Here is a 24,741-nt window from a genome sequence, read left to right on the forward strand (position 1 = left end):
CAGTTTAAAAACTTCACAAGAAATGCACATATACTTTTGTAAAATTTGCATTAGTATATTATTAAAAATTCAAGTAGTATAGATGTATATATGGTAAAATGTTAGCTGCCTCTCACCTCCTCTGCCAACTCCCAGTCCCAACTTCTCTGAAAAACCAGTGTTATTATATATTACTAGAGGCCCAATGCACAAAATTCATGCAAGAGTAGGCCTTCCTTTCCCCCTGGCACCCGGGACTTGGGCTTCCCTCTCAGCCCTGGCTTCGTCTGGATGGTCGTCTGGAAGGTTGTCTGAAAGGACGTCTGGTCTAATTAGCATATTATGCTTTTATTATTATAGATAATCTACACTTTTATGACATTATTAATATCTATGTACCAGAAACTGACCTTTTAAAAATATTCATTCATTTAATTCATAGAACCTCCCTTTGAGTGCTTTTATAGAGGGGGAAAGGAAAGCCAAGAGAAGTTAAGAAACTTGTCTGAGGTGAGAAGCCAAATTTATATCCCAGGAAGTCTGATTTGGAGCTTATGCTTTCTCTCATCACATGATCCTGCCTGCCATGTGGGTAACATATACATGTATGTTTTCTTTTTCCATATATCTGGAATCAGTCATTCCATATGATTATTCTTTAAATAGTTTTTTAAAACAATATTGAGAGGTCATTCCATATCAATAACTTACCTCTTCCAGGTTTCTTAAAATTGTTGCATATTATTTCCTTGTTCAGATGCACCATAATTTAAGCATGCCCTTATTTATGGGCATTTAATTTGCTATTGCAAATACTTTGATAAATATGCATGCAATACAATTTTTATGTGTACTTACAAATTTCTGCAGAATAGGTAGTTCAAAATAGAATTGCTGAATGAGCGAGGATGCTCATCTTACATTTTGACAGATAGTGCAAAATTGGCACATTATCACTCCTTCTTGAAATATTCTTTGCTTGGCATTGGGGACACTGACCTCTTGGTTTCCTTCTGCCTTGTGATTGTTCCTTCTTGGCTTCCTCTGCTGGTTCCTCCTCATCTCCCAACAGCTCAACACTGGAGTGCCCCAGGCCTCAAACTTTGGACTACTTTACCACCGCTAATTAGACTCACTCCCTAGGAGATCTTATCCAGCTCCTTGGCTGTAAATACTATATATTCACCAATGACTCTTGAATTTATATTTTTAGCACCTATCATATCCCTAACTGCAGGCTTTTATATCCAGGAACCTAATTGACATTTCATTTGAATGTCTGTCTATGAGGCATATTTAACTCACTTTTTCCTTAACCTTCCCCCTGCCTGCCACTTCCACATCTCAGCCAATATTGGCGTCCAGTGTCTCAGGAAAAGAACCTGGAGTTCTCCTTGACTCCTCTTGCTCTTGCATCCCATGTTTAATCCGTTACTAAATCTTATCAGCTCTATCTTCAAAATGTATTCATAATCAACCACTTTTCACCACCTCAACTGCACACTTTAGCCCAAGCTGCTATCATTTCTTGCCTGGCTTACTGATATAGCTTCCTGATTAATGCTCACTTAGAATCTGGTCTCTAAACAGCAACTAGAGTGATCTTTTAAAAATGTGAGTCCAACTTCTAGTTTTAGAGTAAAATCCAAAGCTTTGACCATAACTTCCAGGCCTAAATGAATCCTTCCCCCTTTCCTCTCTAATCTTATCTGTTTTTTAAAACTGTATTTTTATTGATTTCAGAGAGGAAGGGAGAGGGAGGTAGAAACATCAATGATGAGAGAGAATCATTGATTGGCTGCCTCCTGCACACCCCCTACTGGGGATCGAGCCCACAACCCAGGCATGTGCCCTTGACCGGAATCGAACCCAGGACCCTTCTGGACCCTTCAGTCTGCAAGCCAAGGCTCTATCCACTGAGACAAACTGGCTAGGGCTCTAATCTTATCTTAATATCACTCTTCAGCTCCTTCCTCTCAGCTCCAGCCACACTAATATCTCTGCTGTTTCCACCATGGGGCCATGGCACTTCCCATTCCCACCATCTACCGTTTCTTCTAGATAGCTTTCTGACTTGTTCCCTTACTTCCTTCAGATCTTTACTCACCTTATCAGAGAGGTCCTACCTGCCTAACCCTATCACGTTCAATCCCTCTTACCTGAATTTATTTTTATTGCACTTAAAACCGCTTGCTTTGCATATTTAGTTATTTGTTATTTTCTGCCCTACCCCTAATTATCCAGAACGCTAGCTCCATAAGAGCAAGAACTTTTGTTTGTTTTGTTCACTGCTGTATCCCTAGGGCCTAATATGGCACATTGCGTGAAGTAGGTGCTGTTAATATTTGTTGAGTGAGTGAATGAATAAATGAATGAATGAATGAGAACATGGACAAACTCTCCAGTCTATAGGAATTTATACTCCTATAAAAAAGTATGAGTATGTCCATTTTCTCATACTCTATAAAACTAGATATTACTGATCTTTAAAATATTTTCATTCTAAAAAGGATATATTGTTTTGATTTGCATTTTCCTCATTACACTGATGTTGTGCAGGTTTTCATATGCTTATTGGTCACTGGTATTTCTTCTAGGAAGTTCCTGTTTATGCCCTTTGTCTGTTTTACTGTAGGGTTGTTTATCTTTGTAGTATTGATTTGTAGGAGTATCTTGTATATTATGACTATCAATCCTTCATTTCCTATATATATTGCAAATATTTTTTCCCAGACTGTCACTTTTCTTTTAACTTTGTTAATAGTATCATTTGTCACACAGGAGTTTTTAATTTTTAATAAATCTGTCAGTCTTGTGCTTTATGGCTTTTGGGTTAGTTTTACTCAGGAAACCCTTTTTAACTTCAAATTATGAAAATATTGTCTTGTATTTTTCTCTAGACCTTTATTGTTTTATTTTCTATATTTTAGGGCTTTAATCCACCTGGAATTTATTTAGGAAATTGTGTGATGTGGTAATTTAGTTTAGTTTATTTCATGCTGATCTAGTTGACTTCATATTTATTATTGACTCATCTAGACTTCTATCAGTGATTCAAAATTCTTTTTTATCAAATATTAAATTTTAAGATATAAATGAGTCTATTTCTAGACTCCATATTCTAATTCCTGATCGGTTTTTCTTTCTTCCTTTTTAAAATATATTTTATTGATTCTTTACAGAGAGGAAGGGAGAGGGACAGAGAGTTAGAAACATCGATGAGAGAGAAACATCGGTCAGCAGCCTCCTGCACACTCCCCACTGGGTATGTGCTCACAACCAAGGTACGTGCCCTTGACCAGAATCGAACCTGGGACCCCTGAGTCCACAGGAGTCCGCAGGCCGAAGCTCTATCCACTGAGCAAAACCGGTTAGGGCCGTTTTTCTTTTTTGTTACAGTTATATCGATTCTAATTATTACTAGTGCTCTTTAGTTGATTTTGATACCAGATAATCCTACCATTCATTAATGTTTTTTTAAAAAAATTAACTAGCTCTCTTTATTTTCTTTTTAAGATAAATTTTAGAATCACTTTACAAGTTTTATAAAAAACCTAGGATTTTTTTCATGTCCTGTAGTCAAGTTGTAGTGTTTTCTTGACACGATGATAGGTATTTTCCTGGATATTTGACAATTTTTATTCATACCAAGAATGATGTATTTTCTGGTTATGATTTGATTATTGCTACATTTGTAAAGTTATTGATTTTTATCTGTTGATCTTTTTTCTGGTCACTTTCTGGGAGGCTTATTTATTACTTTTCTGTTGATTCTTAGATTAAGCAAACAATGAAATCATCTGCCATTTTATCTTTTCTTTTACAATAAATTTCTCCAGGCAGAGAGCTGGGACACTTGTAGAGCTCACCTTGTTTATTTCTCTTCTCCTAGAGATCACTGTCCTTCACTGCCTGTGTCCAATATCTGAAAACCCTGATATCGTATATTTTTGTTTGGTTTTCTAGCTGTTTAACACGGGGGAGTAAATCTAGTCTAAAGAAACACTTAGAAAATGCCAAAATTCTTGGAGGGTACCATTGTGCCCCTCCATTATATGAAATGAAATTCAATTCATAGATTTTAGGTATATGATCATCAATTAAGATTGTCTGTTTCTAATCCTAAGGTTGGGAACACAGCAGTGAGAGAATATGATTATCTCTTAGAAATGTCGGACAAGAGGTATTAAAGGAAAAGTCCCTAAGATTTGTAGCAAAAGTGTGGGGTAAGGTGTTATGCTTCTGCTCCTGTTACCTGATGCAAAGGGAACAAACTTTCTTCTTCTGAGACTTGCTGAACTCAACTTATGGGAAGCAGGAGTTGTATGGAAGATACAGAAGAGAGGGCATTCATTATAAGAGCTTTAAACATGCACAGGCTTGGCATGGAAATAACCATGAGGGCAGAGATTGTGACTCATTCTGGGAAATATGTCAGGGAACTTTTGTTACATTAATAAAGGCTGAGTGGATAACACCCTCCCCGTCTCCTTCCTCCTTTTTCCTCTTCGCTGCCGACATTGTGAGTTTGCCATGTGTTTGGTGTTACACAGGTAGTGGATATTGGATGCATTTTGTTGGCGAATAGAATGACTCCAGTACAGTCTTCAATCTCACATTCTCTAGACCCCCTTGATAAGAAAGAGCAATTGTACTGCCATGCAGCTTTCTCTAAAAGCTGTAGTACCTCCATTTCCAATTTTTGGTCAAAGTCCTTTGATTTCCAGCAATAGCCCTGAGAATATGGCCTAGTATCCTCAGGCCGAAACAGCTTCTAAAGCAGTGACCATGAACTCTGTCCCACCTCATCTGTTCTTCTGGGCAAGCTGATTTTGGACATCTAGCCTCTAGATCCAGACGGTGAGAGAATACATATCTGTCATTTCAAGTCACCCATTGGGTGGTACTGTGTATGGCACCCATGCCAGGAAGGTCTTCCTTCCTCACTTTCCTTCTTCCCTCCCTCTTAGCAGAATCTTCTCTGAGTGGAACTGCTGAAGCTCAGGAACCCTTGATTTCCCCAAAAGCGGGAAAGTTAATAAGTTACTTGTACTTCTTTGCAAGAATAGTGCTTTGATATCAAAGTGACAACTTGCTACCCTGATAATTTCCTACTGTCAGACTATCAAATTTCTTTCAATTTAGTTTATTAAGTACAAATTACTTTAATACTCTTAAGTCTCTGGAGTAATTTTCTTATAACAGATAATATTATAAAAAGAAATTATTTATGAAAAGAATAAGACTTAGAGTAACTTTCAATCCAGAAATCAAGGTAGGAAAGGTCAGAACTTGAGTCATCTATATGTTTTTTTCCTACTTTCTCTATGACATTGGAAGAGCAATGATAAACCTTTGAGAACATGAGAAAACAAAATATGTTAAAATCTCTACAAGCTTAACTTGGAAGTAGAAACAGAGACATAAAGAAGTTATTTACTACAGCCGGCTCCCTATAACCCCTCCAATTAGTTATAGCATCCATTGGCCTCTCCTTGGGCACAAATAAGCAGGAACGCTCTGGGAAGCAAAACCAAATAGTTTAATATAATAAAAAGTATGAGGGCACACAGAGATCCCACATCTATGAACTGAAAATTGAAAACTTAAAATTGGCAAGTTGGGAAACCTGAAAACCAAACATTACTAAAAAGTGAAAAAGGGAAAAGAGAATGAAATCCCACAAATACTTAATAGTGAAACCTAACATTGTGGAGGTATCTGTTGAAAGTGTTAATAAGGAAAATGGAACCAGCATGATCTAATAAATTACTTTTGATGCTTTGGCTGCAAGAAGAGGAAGGGATTTAGCATCATTTAAACTGTAATCATTTAAAAAAAAAACCTTCTGTTAAATAAGTAGGCTGCGTAAGTACATGTGTTAACATATGCATGCATGCTTCCTCCCAAATAAGGTCTCTAAAAGGCCCAGGAACATTTTTCTGGCTACTGGCCTTGTTGCGCTTTGACCTGCGTTCATGGAAGGGGAGAAGGGAGTGTTCTACTCCTCATCTAGGAAGTGGAGAGGGGTGGGAGGTGGTTCTGCCAGGAAAAGGGAACAGGACTATTTTAAGAAAACTAACTTATACACAGGAGCACAGTGCTGGGATTCTCAGCATGTCTTTATTGAATGGAATTGAAAATCGAGGCCCTAAATCCCATAAAACAATGTCCACTTGCAAAACAAAGTGAAGATATGCTATAATTAAGTAGCGACTTAACAAAGAAGTATTGGCCTTGTTTTGGTTTACCAAGGAGATGGTTAGTTTAAAAAGGAGAGAAAATAAAAACAAAAATTAACATTGTATAAAGAACATCTTATGGTTCTTAGAATCATATTGTTTGTAGAAAGTGGAAGGAAAACTTTAATGAACTTTCCTTAGTCTCCCTCGCACAATATTACTTTTTCTTTCATAGGTTGTACATTTATTTTACATTAGTTTATTTAATGTTTCGAATAAAAGCAATACATGATCATTGTAAAAATTCTAATAATACATACATATAAAAAATACAGATTAAAATATTTTCTTTCCTCTCCTCCGACTCAATTTTGTAGTTTGTATTTTTGTGCACATATAAATATATGTACATTATTTATGGTTTCCACCTAACATTCATCATGGACATCTTTCTTTATGAGTATATACAGAATGATTTTAATATTTCTTATTTTTTATTGATCTCAGAGCGGAAGTGAGAGTGAGATAGAAACATCAATGATGAAAGAGAATCATTGATTGCCTGCCTCCTGCATGCCTCCCACTGGAGATTGAGCTTGAAACCCGGGCATGTGCCCTGAATGGGAATCAAACTATGACCTCCTGATTCACAGGTCCATGCTCAACTACTGAGCCACCACTGGGCTATTTTATTATTTCTAGTATGCATAATATTCCATTGTATGGCTAAGTTAAATTTGTTTAATGGAACCCTTATTGATGAAGAATAACTCCTTAGTTATTCTCATAGTTATTTTTGCAACTTTTTATTTTTAATATTTTTTTTTATTGATTTCATAGAGGAAGGGAAAGGGAGAGAGAGAAAGAAACATCAATGATGAGAGAGAATCATTGATTGGCTGACTCCTGCATGTACCCTATTGGGGATGGAGCCTGCAACCTGGGCATGTACCCTTGATCAGAATTGAACCTGGGACCCTTCAGTCCATAGGCCAGCGCTCTATCTACTGAGCCATACCAGCTAGGCTTTATTTTATTTTTTTAATGTGAGCTTCACATTTGCTTTTAAAAAAATGTTTTAAAATATTTTTATTGATTTCAGAGAGGAAGGGAGAGGAAGAGAGAGATAGAAACATCAATGATGTGAGAGAATCATTGATTGGCTATCTCCTGCAGGCCCCCTACTGGGGATTGAGCCCACAACCTGGGCATGTGCCCTGACTGGGAATCAAACCTGGTAACTCTTAGTCCATGGGATGCCACTCAATCCACTGAGCCACTGCAGCTGGGTTATTTCTGTAACTTTAAAAGTATACTTCTACTTCCTGATTTTTCATCTTTGAACAATAACTTGTATTTTTCTGTGGTACATGGGAACTTAGAGTGTGTATACTATCACATTCCTTCCTGTTCCTCCCTCTGATTTTTAAATTAATTATATTATTAATTTTACATTATGAAGATCTGTATTTAAATTCTGTTCTGTAATCAATCCTCTGTGCTTTGTTTATAGGTCGATTATAAATTTAAATCTAATAAAAGTATGTAATACTAGAGGCCTGGTGCATGAAAATTTGTGCACTTGGGGGGGTCCCTCAGCCCCGCCTGCACCCTCTCGCAGACAGGAACCCTTGAGGGATGTCTGACTGATGCCTTAGGCTCGCTCCTCTGCGGGAGGCAATCCGTGGGCCTATCGGGGGACAGCGCCAGCCGGTGAGAGGCTGGCCCCGCCCCCTGACCACCCCTCTGCCACCTCTGGTCACTGCCCCCAATCACTGTCCCCTCTCTCTGCCCGCTGGCACCCACCTTGGCTGGCTTGGTGCTGCCTGCTTGCCAGCCCTGCCCCCCCACTGATCTGTCATTCCACTGTTTTGGTCGATTTGCATATTAGGCTTTTATTATATAGGATGTATGCTAATGTAAACAAGATTCACTGTTGAATTACTGATTGTGATAGAAGGCAGTATCACCCTCTGACACACTGCTGTTGAGGAGAGAATATTTTAAGTTAAAATCCTACAGATTCTCTTTTATTTCATACCATGAACATGCTTAAGAAAGTTCTTTTAACACATTGTATGCGGGAAACGTATTTATACGTTTTACGTTGACTGTAAGTAGTAGAGCGTGGGACACGTATTAATACGCTTTTTATAGACTAGCGGTAGAATGTGGGTAACGTATAAATATGTAAACTAAAGTTATCGTAATTTTACTGAACGTTGCCATTTGCGCAAAAAATTAGCAAAAATGGCCTGCGCCACCTGTTAGCACGCGATAAAAACTACCCACAAACAATGTGTTAAACTGGATAGAACCAGAAAATCTCCAGTCAACAACCAATGGTCACAATGTTTTTGTGTGGTTTAATTCTTAGCTAGTGGAAAAAATGTGCTCAGTAGACATTTACATGTTAGGTCACAAAGATAAAAGCAATAATCAACACTACAAAAAGAAAAAAGAAAAAACAATACTCCAAGACCAAGGAAAATTTAAGACATACATCAAAGGTGAAATATGTTGGCCTGGCTGGTATGGCTCAGTTGGTTAATTGTCATCCCATGCACCAGGAGGTCACGGTTCTATTCACCGTCAGGGCACATGCCAGGGTTGCAGGCTGGATCCCAAGTAGGGGGCCTGCAGGAGGAAGCCAATTGGATTGATGTTTCTCTCTTATTGATGTTTCTCTCTCTCTCTCCCTCTCCCTTCCTCTCTTTGAAATCAGTAAAATAATATATATATATAGTACATATATATGTATATATATATTTTAATACCCATATTTTTACTTCTGGGTTTTTGATTTCTTGAGTTTTAGGGCTCTTGAATTTTTACCTGAGTCAGAGGCCAACAGTTATCCATGAATTACTTTGACTGGATCTGGTCACACTTGGTATTGACTCTAGGCATCCAAATCAGCCTTGGCCAGGATCCACACATGCCTTTAGGCGGTATAACAGTATCAGAAATTGAAACCATAGTTAGCAACATTGGGTGGGTATTGGGGGTGGGCATGAGGAGGAGACATAGTACTATATTCAGAATTGTGTTCTGCAGGATCTCTAAAGCTTTAACAATTACTTTTCTATACCATCTAATTTTGGCATTTTAAAAAATGCTGTTATTTTATGTTTGACCTACTCAGTGTAAGCTTTTCTTTTCAGCAACAGCTTTTACATTTTTTGTCCCCAAGATTAATCACCTTTGGGCAGCTACTGATAGTTTTGGTTTGATCGTTCATCAAGGGAAAAGGGCAACTATTTGAGATCTGTGGCCTAGGTTTGGCCTGCTCCTCAGGGTTCCATTAACCCTGAAGGTTCTGCTGGTCAGTGCCAGCAGTGACCTAGACACTTCCACTTGTCTTAATTCCTCCCTGTGGCCTTGACTGAGCCCATCCTGCTGATCATTCTGGGAAGTTAACTTGAGTCCCATATGCAATACTTTACTCCAAAGTAGAGCTGAGGCTCTTAGATAACCACCCAATTATTTTAGATAACAGTGTTTTTTCTAGAGAAGATTGTTGAAAGCTTATTAAAACTCAACAACAGAAGCCCTATAGTTATTTGGGTAGTTGGATTCAATAGGCATAACATAGCTCTCTGGGTGGCATAGCCCATGATAGCTGGTAAGAAAGCAGACTCAGACATGTGCTGTTAGGAAATCCTTAGATCTCCATCCAGTATGCAGTCAGCACAAACCAGAAAACTTGGTTATCTCCCTAGGGTTCTATAAAGCCTTGAGGACATTTTCTCCCTAGAAGTTTAAGATTGGAATGGATTGCAGCAATGTGATGGCCCGGAGACATATGTTCAGAAAGCAGTGAATGAAGTATTTGTTTAACATGAAAGTTATATATTTATAGGCACAAAAGGGTTTGTGCACTAAAAAAGTAAATTTCCTTCCTAACCTTCCCATCCTTTTCGCCCAAACCCAGAGGTCACCACTAATACCAGTGTCTTGAATGTCTTTTCAGATATTTTCAGTGCATATACAAGCATATGCATTTATATTTAAACAAATGGTGGCATGATGTACGTATATGCATACAGTTCTGCACATATTTAACTTAATGACCTATCTTGATTTTATTCCATATCAATCGTTATAGAACTTGCTCATTTTTACGCCTGCATAGCATTCCATTATTTGAATTTATGAATCCTCACTGATAAGCATTTAGGTTATTTCCAATATTGTGTTATGAAAATAATACTTTAATACATATCATTGCATGAATTATGTTTCCTAATGTTCAACTATATCTGTAAGATAAATTCCTGGAAGTAATATTTCTGGGTGGAAAATATGTGCATTTTTTAAATTTGGAAAGTTATCACTAACTTGCTCTTTATGGAGGTTATACTAATTTAAGCTACCCTGCCCCTGGCAGTGTATGAGAGTACATGCCTATTTTACCCACATCTTTGTCTCCATAGTATATTTCATGCTTTTTGATCTTTGCCAATCTGATAGGTTAAAAAAAAAGGTATTTTTTAATTTGCATTTTTATGGGTAACATTGAACATGTTATGTGATTAATATCCATATTTATTGCCTCTTTAGTGAACTATCTGTTTATATTCTTTGCTCATTTTCTTATTGGGCTGCTGGCTTTTTTCTTTTTGATTTGTTGAAACTATTAATATATTGAGGAAATTAAAGCTGCTTATATATTGACAAAATTAGTCCTTTTCTATAAGAGTGGCATGTAATTTTTTCACACTTTGATGTTTGTCTTTTGATTTTGTGATAAGAATTTTTTCATAAAGTAGAATTTATCAGCATTTTATTATGACTGAGGTTTTTATTTACTTTTAAAATATCTTTTTAATAGTATATATGTATTTATATTCTCCAGTGTTTTCATCAGCACATTTATAGTATTGTTTTTATCATTTAAATCTTTATTCCTTATTTTGGTATACGGCATTCTATGTAGATAATGTGAGGAGTTTTTTGTTAGTAGTGTCTGGATTGCAGCATTTCCTATTAGTTTCTCTTCTAATAAGAACTACGAGAAGCAACCTGCTCTGTAGTGGAGGGCAGCAAGGAATCCTGATGGTAGAAATGGAGTTGGACATGGGACAGTGGCAGTTTTAAGTTATAAGATTAAGGCAGTGACAGAGGACTGGGTCAAGGCTGAGCAAGTTGCCAGAAAGCAGGGTTTGAGGTGGTAGTGAAGACCACTTAGAAAGCCAGTTCAGCACATCACGGCTCCAAGACGAGCCTCCACAGAGGCTAGAACAGCCCATGAGAGCTCCAAGTGAGCCACAGTGTTCCTGCAGGCTGGCAGTTGTTTGTGCCTTTCCTCCCAAGGCAGCTGCAGAGTACGGGATGACTGACTGTTCTTAGAGTTCAAAAGAGGAGCTCTAGTTAATTTAGTGCAGTGGTTCTCTACCCTAGCTGCTGCATTAGCATCTACTGGGAAGATTCTGACTTCACTGGTCTGAGGGGGCACTTTAACAACAGTACTTGGAAAACTCCCCAGGTGCTGCTGATGTGTAGCCAGAGTTGAGGACCACTGTTTAAGGCCAACATTTTGCAGTTCCTTTGAGTCAGGGATCACCATGCAAGCTGCCTTCCTGCTCCAAATGTGCGCAGGAATCACCTAGGATCCTGTTAAATACAGATTCCACTTCAGGAGGTCTGGGTGGGGCTTGAGATTTTGCCTAACAGGCTTCCATCCAAATAACCCTGAGGCTGCTGCTTGTCCCCAGACCACACTCAAGTGACTTGAGCATGTTACTCAATGTGCAAAGCAAGAGTCTGCAGTAAGCATTTTTCTGCCTCCATCCGGCTCTCTGGCAGAATTTGCTTAGTGTAGTCAAAAGAACACTAGGGTCAACAGGCCTGCTTTTCATTCCCAGCTCTGCCCCTAATTAGCTGTAAGACAAGTCTCTTAAAGGTGCTTCAGTCCTTCACCCTCTAATCTCTGAAATGGGAGGATTGGACTGGATAAGGTTCCTTTTTTCCTTGCAGGTCCAGAGTGTTTTCAGACTCCACGGGACCAGGTGTTTGTGTGGAATGAGTCTGGCCTTTTTTCCCCCAGGGACTTGGGCCTAGGCCCTGAATTTAGGATTGACTGGAGGAAATAAAACTAAGCAATGTTAAAAATAAAAATAAGATTTTATGCTAAATTGTAAGCTATTGTAAGTACAAAAAGAACTCAGAGAAATCTGAGTGGAGAGTTTACTGGAATAGTTGGAAGAGATAGGAGTTACTACGTGTACCGGTTACTAATGCGGATTTTTTTCAATAGATGGAGTTACACATATGTTGATATATACGATTTGATATATATGCTATTTTGTTGTATTGACAGCAAGCTTCAAAACTTCATATGTCAAATTTTCTGAAGATGTTAACATCATAGATATTTTTACACTTAAAAATGTTGAATTTCATGCCCAAAAAAGAGCATTTGCAGGAAGTTTTAATTCGTTACTTTATTTTGAAGAAAAATGCTGCTGAAAGTTATTGTATACTTTGGGAAGCTTATGGTGAACATGCTCCATCTCAAGATACTTGTGAACGCTGGTTCAAACGCTTTAAAAGTGATGATTTCGATGTGAAAGACAAAGAACGTCCAGGTCAACGAAAAAGTTTGAAGACCAACAATTACAAGCATTATTGGATGAAGATGCATATCAAACTCAAAAACAACTTGCAGAAAGATTAAACGTTGCTCAGCAAACAATTTCTGATCATTTACAAGAAATGGGAAAGATTTTTAAAGGAAGGAAAATGGGTGCCACATCAACTGAACGAAAGACAAATGGAAAACCGAAAAGTTATCAGTAAAATGTTACTTCAATGGCACAAAAGGAAGTCTTTTTTCATCGAATTGTGATTGGCGATGAAAAGTGGATTTATTTTGAGAATCCCAAACGCACAAAATCATGGGTTGATCCAGGTCAACCATCAACATCGACTGCAGGGCCAAATCACTTCTGAAAGAAGACAATGCTCTGCGTTTGGTGGGATCAGGAAGGTGTGGTGTAGTATGAGCTTCTAAAACCAGGTGAAACCGTTAATACTGATCGCTACCGACAACAAATAATCAATTTGAACCACGCTTTGATCGTGAAATGACCAGAATGGGCCAGAATGGACACAGAAATTAATTTTGCTTCATGATGATGCACCATCACACACTTCAAAACCAGTTAAAGGCACGTTAAAAGATCTTGCCTGGGAAGTATTAAGCCACCCGCCGTATTCACCAGACCTTGCTCCTTCAGATTACCACTTGTTTGATCGATGGCACATGTACTTTCTGAGCAGCACTTCAAAACGTAGGAAGAAGTGGAAAATTGGGTCTCTGAATGGTATGCCTCAAAACAAGAAAAGTTCTATTGGGATGGTATCCACAAATTACCTGAAAGATGGGGGAAATGTGTAGCTAGCGATGAACATGACTTTGAATAAAGCACTTCTGATGTTTCTCTTAAAATTATCGTATTTTGATTACAAAATCTGCATTATTAACCCATTGTCCTTGCTGGTCTCTACTGCTGGTGCAGGGTGGTGGTTCTCAGGTTCTTATGTTCGTTGTCTTTAAAATGTATTCTTCAGCAATGAAGAACAAAACATATTTTTTTGCCTTAAATTAAACCAATGTAGGGGAGAGACCTACTTTTATGAAAGTAAATATTTGAAGAGAAACTAAAATGCTATAAACTCTTTTGTTTCTATATTTTTTAAGGCTAATCTTGACTTTTAAGTGATTGATTCTGAAAAGAAAAACTATAGGCTGAATCAAAAACCCCTGTGTACCTCCTAATATATGCTAATAAACAATATCAGAATTTACCCCAAATGAAATTAATATTTCTTAAATTATGAATAATATTAAAAATGACATATCTCTCTATCTTAACTCAATGGAAAAGACACCAAATAATTTACTTAGATCTTATAACATAGGTACGTAGGAATTTTTGACTCACCTCTTTTGATATCAAAAGAGATGCATTTTGCATTGCAATTAGAGTTTCACCAAACTGTAGCTTCAAGAAAAAGTTGTATGACCAGTGCTCGGGTATAGAAAAATATGAAATAACACAATTACCCTCATTTGATCAATTATATGCAGTATATACAATTTAGCTCTAACTGTTCTTTGAATATCTGAACAGTTGTTCCATGTTTTTTTCCCCTGTATTGCTTGATTAGTTTTAAATTGTAGACTGTCAGTACTTTTTCTCGCAAACACGTAGCATTATGGTTTTATTGTATTTGGGAAATCTTTATATAATCAACTATTGATTATCTGTCATACAATAGAGTAGCAAATCTTCTAGTTTTAAACTAATAAACACAATATATGTCATTTTATGCAAAGAATATTTTGGTTCAAGTGACAGACAACCCAACCCAAATTGGGTGAAGCAAAGAAGCGAGTTTTGAGGGTCATGTAATTGAAAAATTGAAGGGTAGAGCTAGCTTCAGCTACAGTTGGTTTAAATAGTATAATCAGGACCTGGTCTCTCAGCATCTCATGCCCTTGCTTCCTTTTGTATTGGCTTCATTCTCAGGCTTCATTTAATTACATGGTGGCTGCCAACACTGGCAGGGTTTTATTTTTCTGTTTCAAATCCAGTAGAAAAGAGAATAGTCTTCTCCTCCTCCCCTGCCCTCCAAAGTCTTGACTCACATTTCATTGGTTCTGATTGGATCATTTGCCCTCTAGTCTCTGATACCAGCAGGACTGGTGCCCTGATTGGCCACCAGTGACTGTTCTTAGAGCTGGGGAGCCAAGTCCATGCTGACAGGGGAAGGAGGAAAAGTGTCTACTCTTCCAAAAGAAGGGGGAATGGATACTTGATGTAAAAAGCAACAACAACCGAAAGTACATATCTCTCCATTTACATACAGTATTATTCAAAGTCATCTACATTGGGTAAATACAAATATTTCCATGGTAAAAGGCCATTTAGGGATATGCTTTGTAGTTGGATCATATAGAACTGGATTTTTAAATATATATTTTATTGATTTTTTACAGAGAGGATGGGAGAGGGATAGAGAGTTAGAAACATCGATGAGAGAGAAACATCGACCAGCTGCCTCCTGCACATTCCCTACTGGGGATGTGCCCACAACCAAGGTACATGCCCTTGACCGGAATCGAACCTGGGACCCTTCAACCCACAGGCCAATGCTCTATCCACTGAGCCAGACCGACCAGGGCAGAACTGGAATTTAAAATAATAATTTCACCTATAAAATGCAGAACCTTAATGAAATAATAAAAGATATTGGATACCTGATTGCTTACCTTACAGGCAGGAAGGATATTAAAAATATTTAAGAACCTGGGGCAGTGGCATCACCAAGTCATTCTGAGTTGGGTCCAGTCAGTCAGAGCTGGTGCTGAGCACCACCGACTGGCAGGGTGCTTTGGAGTTGCTGGCAGGATGTCAGCCTTGCTAATGGGGAGGCATTGTAAAGGTCCTGCCATATTTCTCAAAACATATAGTTTCTGTGTGTGTTACCTAACATTAGACCATAAACAGGGTAGGTTACAACATAGAAATTTATTTTCTCAAAGCTTGGAAGTCAGAAATCAAGGTGTCTGTCTGTAGGGCCATGCTCCCTCCAAAGGCTCTGGAGAAGCGTCGTTTCCTGCCTGTTCTAGCCTCTGTTGGTTGATGGCAGTCCTTGTCATGTTTTCGCTTGTAGATGCACCACCCCAATACCTGCCTTGTCTCCCTGTAGCCTTCTCCCCGTGTGCCTGTGTCTCTGCAGCCACATTTTTCTGTTCTTATCTTACAAGGATACCAGTCATATTGGATTTAAACAATATGACCTTATCTTAGCTTGATTACATCTGTACAGACCCTATTTACAAATAAGGTCATACTCTGGGGAGACATGAATTCTGAGGGGACACTATTCAACCCAGTACAGTTACCTAAAATCAAATGCTCTTGCATAGTTGGCATGACACAATTTTTTAAAAAATTTCAATGTTAAATTACTTACAAACACTGTAGTTTTTTCTTGTCTTATTTTATAGTGAAAAACTAGATTTTTGAATCTTAGCAAAAGTATTTAAGGGAATTATGAATTTTTTAGTTGAAATGCTATTCTATATATTTTTTACTGCATCATATTAAGTAACCACATATTTCTTAATTATAACTATTTTAAATCTGTTAAAATGTGAATGTTAGTGTGGCAATTTGGTGAAGAATTAATAATTTTTATTAACATGTGAGTATGTTTGTGTATGTAGAGGTATTACTTTTTACACTTTATTGAATTCAAACAAGTTTTGCCTAAAAGAAATAGAACTGACAGCAATTAAATGAACATCATCCATTAGTGTATTTAAGAGCAAGTATAAAAAATAGGAGAGAAATGCAACTGGTGAAGGGCTTAGATATCCTATCTTTCAGGGAACATTTAAAAATGTTGGTAATTGTCTTAAGTCTTTGAAGAATGGCTCTGTGGAAAGAGTATAAATTCTAGAGCAGTGGTTCTCAACCTTGGCTGCACATTAGAATCACCTGGAATCTTTTCAAAATCCTGACTTCTGGGCCTTATCCTCCGGAAATTCTGTTTCTTTGTTATGGGGTGGGGCGACAACATTAGTAACAAAGAAACAGAATTTCTGGAGGATGAGGTCCAGAAATCAGGATTTTAAAAAGATTCCCAGATGATTCTAATGTGCAGCCAAGGTTGAGAACCACTGTTCTAGAGGGAAGACCTAAGACCAGCGAGTTAAGGTTAAAAGGAAACATATCAGTGCATTGTAAGACAACACTTTCCCAATGAACAATGTCCCAAAATGGAGGTGGCAGTGGTGTAAGGGAGTAAAGGGTAGGCTCCTGGAAGTGCTCAGGAAGGTACTGCATAATTACCTCCCTGGGACATTTTAATGGAGATCTTGCCTTGGTCAAGGAATTGAAATGAAAGGTCCCTAGTTTCAAGATTTGTTGCAAGTTCTCCTAAAATTTTTCTTTCTTATATGTTGTGAAAATCAGTATTACTTATGTGACAAGATATTTCTATAAGATATTTATATGCTTTTTAATAGTAGCCAACCTAAAAGCTTTGCTTTGTGACCTCTGTTCTATGGAGTGCTTAAGGGGAAAAAAGGGAGAGTAGGGATTTAATTTAAGAGAAGGAAAAGTATCAATAAGTGAGAAAGGTTGGGAACTAAAACTTGTATTTATTGGATGAGTTTATCCCTATTATCTCATCTCATTTAATATACTTAGTTTTTTATTGCTCAGTTTGGAAGTTATGAGTAGCTGTAATTCTTAGAATAATGAATTCTTAAAATAATTGGCATTTTCGTATGTATTTTTTTGATGATGGAACACAGGACTGTTCTGATGGATATATGTGCAAAATACATTTTCAAATAAAAAATGGGACAGTGGTGTCATATCCAGGGACATCTACCCATGTACAGACGTGTCTTCCTATGGAGGTGAGTGATTTACCATGTCATATTCTCCTTTTCAGTCTTTGTGAGGTATAAATTTAAAATTTTAAATTTGTTAAATATATATTTTAAAAAATTAACTGCCATTGGATCTCAGGCCTGCTGTCAGAGGAGAAGTGAATATCATCTGTCAGGAGATATTTTCTTCTTTAATATATATATATTAATATTTATATATATATATATATATATATATATATATATATACACTAAAATTTTTCCAGTGACCTTGGGTAATAAAATTATACAAGTTTCAGGTGTACAATTCTTTAATACATCATCTGGATATTATATTGGAGACCAACCCAAATCAAGTCTCCTTCCATCACCATTTATCCCCTCTATATCCTTTTCTACCTCCCTCCACTCCTCTTTCCCCCTGGTAATCACCAACTGTTGTCTGTGTCTATGAAGGTTTTTTTGTTTTGTTTTGTTTAATCCTTTCACATTTTTCACCAAGTCCCCCAACCTCCTTCCCTCTAACAGCTGCCAGTCTGTTCTCTGTGTCTATGAGTCTGTTTCTATTTTATTTGTTAGTTTACTTTGTTCATTAGATTCCACATATAAGTGAAATCATACGGTATTTGTCTCTCTCTGACTGGCTTATTTCACTTAGCATAATGCTTTCCTAGGTCCATCCATGCTGTTGCAAAAGTTAAGATTTCCTTCTTTTTCATTGCTACAATATTGAAAGCAGGAATTGTGGTACAGTTGAAATCTACTCTGAGTTGTAGTGAGCCTTTACCCTTTTGGTTTCCACAGATGCCTTCCTTCCATTGCCTATTGGTTTTTATTCTGTGAAATCCCCCAGGACAATACAAATCTATCCCTCTGCTGCTTAACACCTGGCTGGAGACCTCTTTGCCTAGTTTGCCTCTAACTCTTTTCCCCTGTGCTCTTTAAAAAATGCTAGATATGGGTCTCATTCTGTAGAAGACTTTAACCTTGACTTGAAAATTTTGCTAAATTAAATTTTAATATGGTGATAATGGCTCAGTGGTTTTCTGGGGTATTTTCAATGTAATTTTTATCAAAATGTAAAGTAGCCTTATTGTATTTGTTGTTATTAATAACAATGTTTATATGTTCAGTGTGAATATGAATAATAGAGAAAAAGTGAAAAGAGGAGAAAAAACTCCCATGAATCCTTCAACTGGAGGTAATTACTATTGATATTTTCATAAATACTCTTCCACATATTTCTGTCATGTATATACATACATAATTGTGTTTTGCAATGAACATGTATATTACAGACATCTTCCCATGTCATTAAATGTAGAATTCCATAGTTCTCTTTTAATGGTCCCATTATATTCCATCCTTTGGATGCACCATAATTAAGGAGAGCCTATACTGAAGTAAAATTCTTGAATTCTAAAATAGAAACTTGGGGCTTTAATTGCTTCAACACAAAAGAAGAAATCACTTAGAAATGCTTAGAATTCTGAGTATTCTGGTAAAATGGGTGAAGAGCCCCCCCCCCCCCCAAAGGAAGACCTTTTTCTCATCATCTATTAAATCAGATCCATTTGACAATCTGGCACTAGCCCCCTCTGCCTGTGTAGGATGCTGGCCTGGAAACTCTCACCAATATAATTTGGTTTGCAAGTTATTCTTGAGGGTATTGTTCTCGGTAATAAATCAAGTGCTCCCAGTGAGTGCTCAAATCTTGATTACTACTTCATGGTTTGAATAACTGACATCAAATCTGAAGCCAAGCATGTTAGGAAGCTTTTCAGTTCATTATATATTAACTTAAGAAATACACATGGAAATGATGATTTAAAAGATGAATTACCAGCTTTTGCTTAACCAGTTGGCAGAGACTTGGAAAGCACTAAAAAGTGGTGTTGACAGTGTGAGGGAACTGACACTTTCTGCTTGATGTTTTAACTTCACAAAGTTGAAAGACGTGCACATACTATGAACAATCTATTCCAAATCCAGGAATTTAGCTTCATAAAATATAAATTTTCCAACTTTTTTTTATTTTCAACACTTCACAACAAATTTTAAACATATGAGAAAATTGAAAGAATTTTGCAGTGAACATTCATGTACTCATCACCTAAACTCTACCATTAACATATTGCTCTGCTTGCTTTATTATATATCCATCCCTCTATTCATTTATCAGTACACTTTTTTTTGATGCAAAACTTTTACAACAAAGTAAATTGCAGGCAAATATTTACAAAATAATCTGAAATGTACACAAATATTTACCTGCAACAATATTCATTTCAGCACTATTTATAACAGGATAAGATGGAAATAACTGAAATGTACAACAGTAGTGGGTTAGTTTAATTACAGCACATCCCTGTGATGGAGTTCTTTGTTCAGTAGGTCTGGAGTGAGAATTTGCAGCTCTAATAAGTTTCCAGAGATGCTGCTGCTGCTGGCCCAGGGACCACACTTTGGGAACCACTGCACTAATCTATAATAGAATGCTAAAGCATGTATGATGTGCTGCACAGCTGAGATGGTTAGTTAATATGATGTATGATAGGGTTGATATTGCAATAATATTGATGGAAGAAAGATGTCTTTGGTTGAGCCTGTGATGGAGATTTCTGTTGATATGCTCTTAGCAGAACAAGGGATAGGAGCTAAGGAAGAATGTCATCTCAGCTAAAGATTAACTTTAGTCTGATCCCCTGGGAAGCTTTAGAGCAAAAAATACACCCAGAATTAGTCCCACTTTATTCTCTTGAGGCCAGCCTTTTGTACTCTGTGACAATCATTGACTTGTCAGTCAGCCATTGGCTGAAGTGGCAGGAGACATAGCTTCCCAAGTAAGGCAGTTCCAGTTTTACTGAGAAATTCTTCAGGAAAGGGGGCTGCTGTGTGTTACCAGTCAACAATCACAACAGCTGAATGGGGATAGGTCCACCATCTTTAAGGGAGCCTGGGCACGGCATGAATGGTTTTACTCTCTGAAACCAACAACATTGGATCTATAGAGAAATATATATATATATGTAAGGTCTGCATTTAGATGAAAGGGGGAGGCTTGACAGCAATTTGTTTGAGAAACAGCTGGTGATTTTAGTTGACTACAAGTTTAAGATAAGTGAAAAGAATGCCATGGATGCTAGGAAAATTAACTAGAATCCAAGCTACATTAATTAAAGCATAAATGTATCCCAAATATGGTCTGAGGGCCCCTGGTGAGGTGTACCAGAGATACTTTCGGGGACTCACAAGGTCAGTTTTCTAGGCTACCTACCTGTGATATTGCAATAGAGTGAATGCAGAAATCGTTACAAGAACCCAACTGTCTTCCATTACACCAGACAGTAAAAAGATTTGCAAAAATGTAAAACACTTTTCATACTAATTTATCTTGTTTTGGAAAATATATTTATTTTTCATAGAAATATGTTATATTGACACATATTTTTAAATGAATTAAAAATATTTTTTAAAATTTCAATTTTAATTTCTAGTACAGTGAATATCAATACATGTCACTGTCTTAAACAAAAGCTCATTGGAATACTCCATGAATTTTAAAAGTGTAGAGGGGTCCTGAGAACAAAAGGTTTGAGAACAACTGATCTAGATCAACTAAATATTGCATATTACATGTGAAGAACACTGATAACTAGAATATATAATAAATGAACACATAAATAATAGCTTTGAAATATATTTTAAGTAGAGTTCATCCATACAGAGAGCATGCCAAGGGCCACAGTGGGCTTGAAAACATAGTGAGGAATATTTGAGGGCTCTGGGGATGTTAAACTAGAACTAGAAACTTAGGAAGTTTAGTTTTCTGCAGATATATCTAGAAGGGTTTCCTCTGGAAGGACTTGATTTGTTTCCGAGGATAGAACTAGTTTGTGTCTGGAAATTATTCTAGGCAAATCTCTCTAATGTTTAGACTTGCCTGCAATGAAATAGGTCTACTTGTAAAGTTATGGGTTCCCTCCATTTTTGTGGCAATGTACATAATGCTTTTTCCAGAACAGTGTTCACCAACTGAAATGTTCAGATGCTGAGAGCATGAGGCAGGTGATGAGTGAGTGCAGTGGGTCCCTGGGAAGTGGTGGGAGCTGTGGAGAAGTAGAGAGGGCATGACATCCAAAGGGCACTAGGCATGCAGCTCCAGGTGGATTTTCAAGAAAATGCAGTCATCTGGATTTTTGTGTGTTGGCTTAATTAAAAACATATTTATGTAAAGGCCAAATAGACTATATTTATATGCTGTAAATGGTCCTCAGGCCATCAGCTTATAACCAAGCTTCTAATATTATAGAAAGAAGTCCTACATTGTATAGAAGACTGAGCTAGAGGACCTCTGAATTCTCTTTAGAATTTAAAGCCTGATAGTTCTATAACTGTTCAATATCCGTACACCACGTTCCCTACTTAAAAATATTCAAAGGAATGCCTCTGCTGATAGTTGTTTCAATTTAAAAAAAATTTTTTTTTTATGATGTGGGAAATCGATTTACTTCTTTGTTCTAACTAAATCCAGCAGTCTTGATTACAGAAAGATAGTTGGACTCATGATGTTTATACCTGTGAGATTATCTACAATATTATATAGACAATCGTACAATTTAAAAAATCAGAGTGAAGGGGAGAAACAAAGATGGCGACATAGGTAAAAACCGGAAATTGCTGCCTCCCATAACAACTTCAAAAATACAACGAAAAGACAAAACGGACATCATCCAGAACTACAGGAAGGCTGGCTGAGTGGAAATTCTACAACTAGAAGGAAAGAAAAGCACACTGAGACCCAGAGGAGCTGTGGAAGTAAAGTGCAGAGGTAGGGAGGCTCGAGCGCGTGCACGGGGAAAGGGGCTGGCACCTGAGGACGCAGCTGTCTTTTTGAATCGGGAGGGAGTCACACGCTCCCGACTGCTCTGAACTCCGGTTCCGGGAAGTCTCTGGGGACCCAGGACTCATACGGCGAGAAACTGGACTGTCTGGCAGCAGGCAGAACTCGGAACTCGAGGGCGGCTTTCCCTCAGAGGTGCTTGCAGCAATTACCGGGACACTGAGACACGTGGCCCCTTAGGGCAGGGCTGAGGATCCGCCATAGCTGCTTGCTCCGCCTTTGATTCCCAGAGACCCCGCCCCACCCAGGCTGCGGCAGAGGCTTTTGCATATGAATGCCCTGGCCCTTTGCAACCTGAAAATTACCTAACAAATTGCAGCTGGGCCAGAGAGACCCAGAACTTCCAAGAGAAGGCCCAAGGCCCCACATCAGATTGCATTGCTTCACAGCTGGGCCTCATCTGGGCACCTCCAAACTCCAAAAAAGGAAGGGGAATCTGCAGTTCTCTTCCTAGCTCCTGCTGGGTAACCTCAACAGAGGCTAAATTAGCACCTCCTTAGATCCAAGAGCCAGTGTACCCAGTGGTCAGAGTGGGACCATCCAGATGACAACTCCTCAGATCCATAAGGGACACACTCAGGGGGCAGACTCAGTGAGCACCAAAGCCCCACTGAAGCAAGTCTTGCCCCAGAAGGGTGTCTTCAGCACTGAAGTTCTCCCACTGCAGACACAGCTGATTCTCACTGCCAATTGCCTGGAGGTCAATTCCTCCCAGTGATCCTAGAACAATCAAGGCATAACTACAACAAGACTGTGCACAAAGCCCACAAGGGGGTGCACCAAGAGTGTCCACCTCAGGTAACTGGGGAGGCTGAGCCACTGGGCCCTACAGGACACCTAGCACACAAAGCCACTCTACCAACACGGAAGCATAAAAAATGTGGAGAAAAGAAACAGGTCACAAATGACAGAAATGGAGGAAAACAAACGACTGGATATAGAGTTCAAGGCCACGTTTATAAGGTTTTTCAAGAATTTTATGGAAACCGCCGATAAATTCAGTGAGACCCTAGAGGATATGAAAAAAGACCAACTGGAAATTAAGCATATACTGACTGAAATAAAGAATAATATACAGAGATCCAACAGCAGACAAGAGGATCCCAAGAATCAAGTCAAAGATTTGAAATACGAAGAAACAAAAAATACCCAACCGAAAAAGAAAAAAGAATCCAAAAATATGAAGATAGTGTAAGGAGCCTCTGGGACAACTTCAAGCATACCAACATCAGAATTATAGGGGTACCAGAAGAACAGAGAGGGCAAGATGTTGAAAACCTATTTGAAGAAATAATGACAGAAAACTTCCCCTACCTGGTGAAAGAAATAGACTTACAAGTCCAGGAAGCACAGAGAACCCCAAACAAAAGGAATCCAAAGAGGACCACACCAAGACACATCATAATTAAAATGCCAAGAGCAAAAGACAAAGAGAGAATCTTAAAAGCAGCAAGAGAAAGACAGTCAGTTGCCTACAAGGGAGTACCCATACAACTGTTAGCTGATTTCTCAACAGAAACCATGCAGGCCAAAAGAGAGTGGCAAGAAATATTCAAAGTGATGAACGCCAAGAACCTACAACCAAGATTACTTTATCCAGCAAAGCTATCATTCAGAATTGAAGGTCAGATAAAGAGCTTCACAGATAAGAAAAAGCTAAAGGAGTTCATCACCACCAAACCAGCATTATATGAAATGCTGAAAGGTATTCTTTAAGAAGAGGAAGAAGAAAAAGGAACTCTTACCATTTACCACAGCATGGATGGAACTGGAGAGCATTATGCTAAGTGGAATAAGCCAGTCAGAGAAGGATAAACACCACATGATCTCACTCATTTGTGGAATATAATGAACAACATAAACTGATGAGCAAGGACTGATACAGAGACGGAGAGGCATTGATTGGACTGTCAGGCCTTGGAGGGAAGGTAGGGGAGGGTGGGGGTAAGGGGGAAAGATCAACCAAAGGACTTATATGCAAGCATATAGGCCTAACCAATGGACACAGAAAACAAGGGGGTGAGGGCATGAGCAGGGGGGCAGGAGGGGAGGTAGGGGGTAACGTGGGGATAAGGACACATATGTAATATCTTAATCAATAAAAAATATATATATAAAAAAATAAAAATAAATAAAATAAATAAAAATAAAAAATCAGAGTGAAATATAATGGAATATATAAGTGAAATAATTTGTGAAAATCATAATATTTTTAAAATATAGTTTAAAATGATAGTTCAAAGACTGAGTTAATATTTAGA

The 24,741-nt window shown here is 37.9% G+C and overlaps 1 protein-coding gene across 10 annotated transcripts in view; it reads left to right on the top strand.

The window, feature by feature from the left end:
* ATG10 (autophagy related 10) overlaps window positions 1–24,741 on the top strand; it is a 204,946-nt gene that overhangs the window by 39,329 nt on the left and 140,876 nt on the right. For 5 of the 10 annotated variants that reach the window (XM_036309760.1, XM_036309758.1, XM_036309761.1 and 2 more), the window contains one exon: window positions 17,497–17,604. The exons of 3 other annotated variants lie outside the window; for them this stretch is intronic. In XM_036309760.1, coding sequence (XP_036165653.1) covers window positions 17,497–17,604 — 108 coding nt within the window. Of the gene's footprint in view, window positions 1–17,482; window positions 17,605–24,741 lie in introns of all 10 variants that reach the window. 2 more of the 10 variants (XM_036309765.1, XM_036309763.1) reach the window with 1 other exon arrangement.

The sequence above is a fragment of the Myotis myotis genome, unplaced genomic scaffold (assembly GCF_014108235.1).
Source record: "Myotis myotis isolate mMyoMyo1 unplaced genomic scaffold, mMyoMyo1.p scaffold_m19_p_5, whole genome shotgun sequence".
Classification (NCBI taxonomy): Eukaryota; Metazoa; Chordata; class Mammalia; order Chiroptera; family Vespertilionidae; genus Myotis; species Myotis myotis.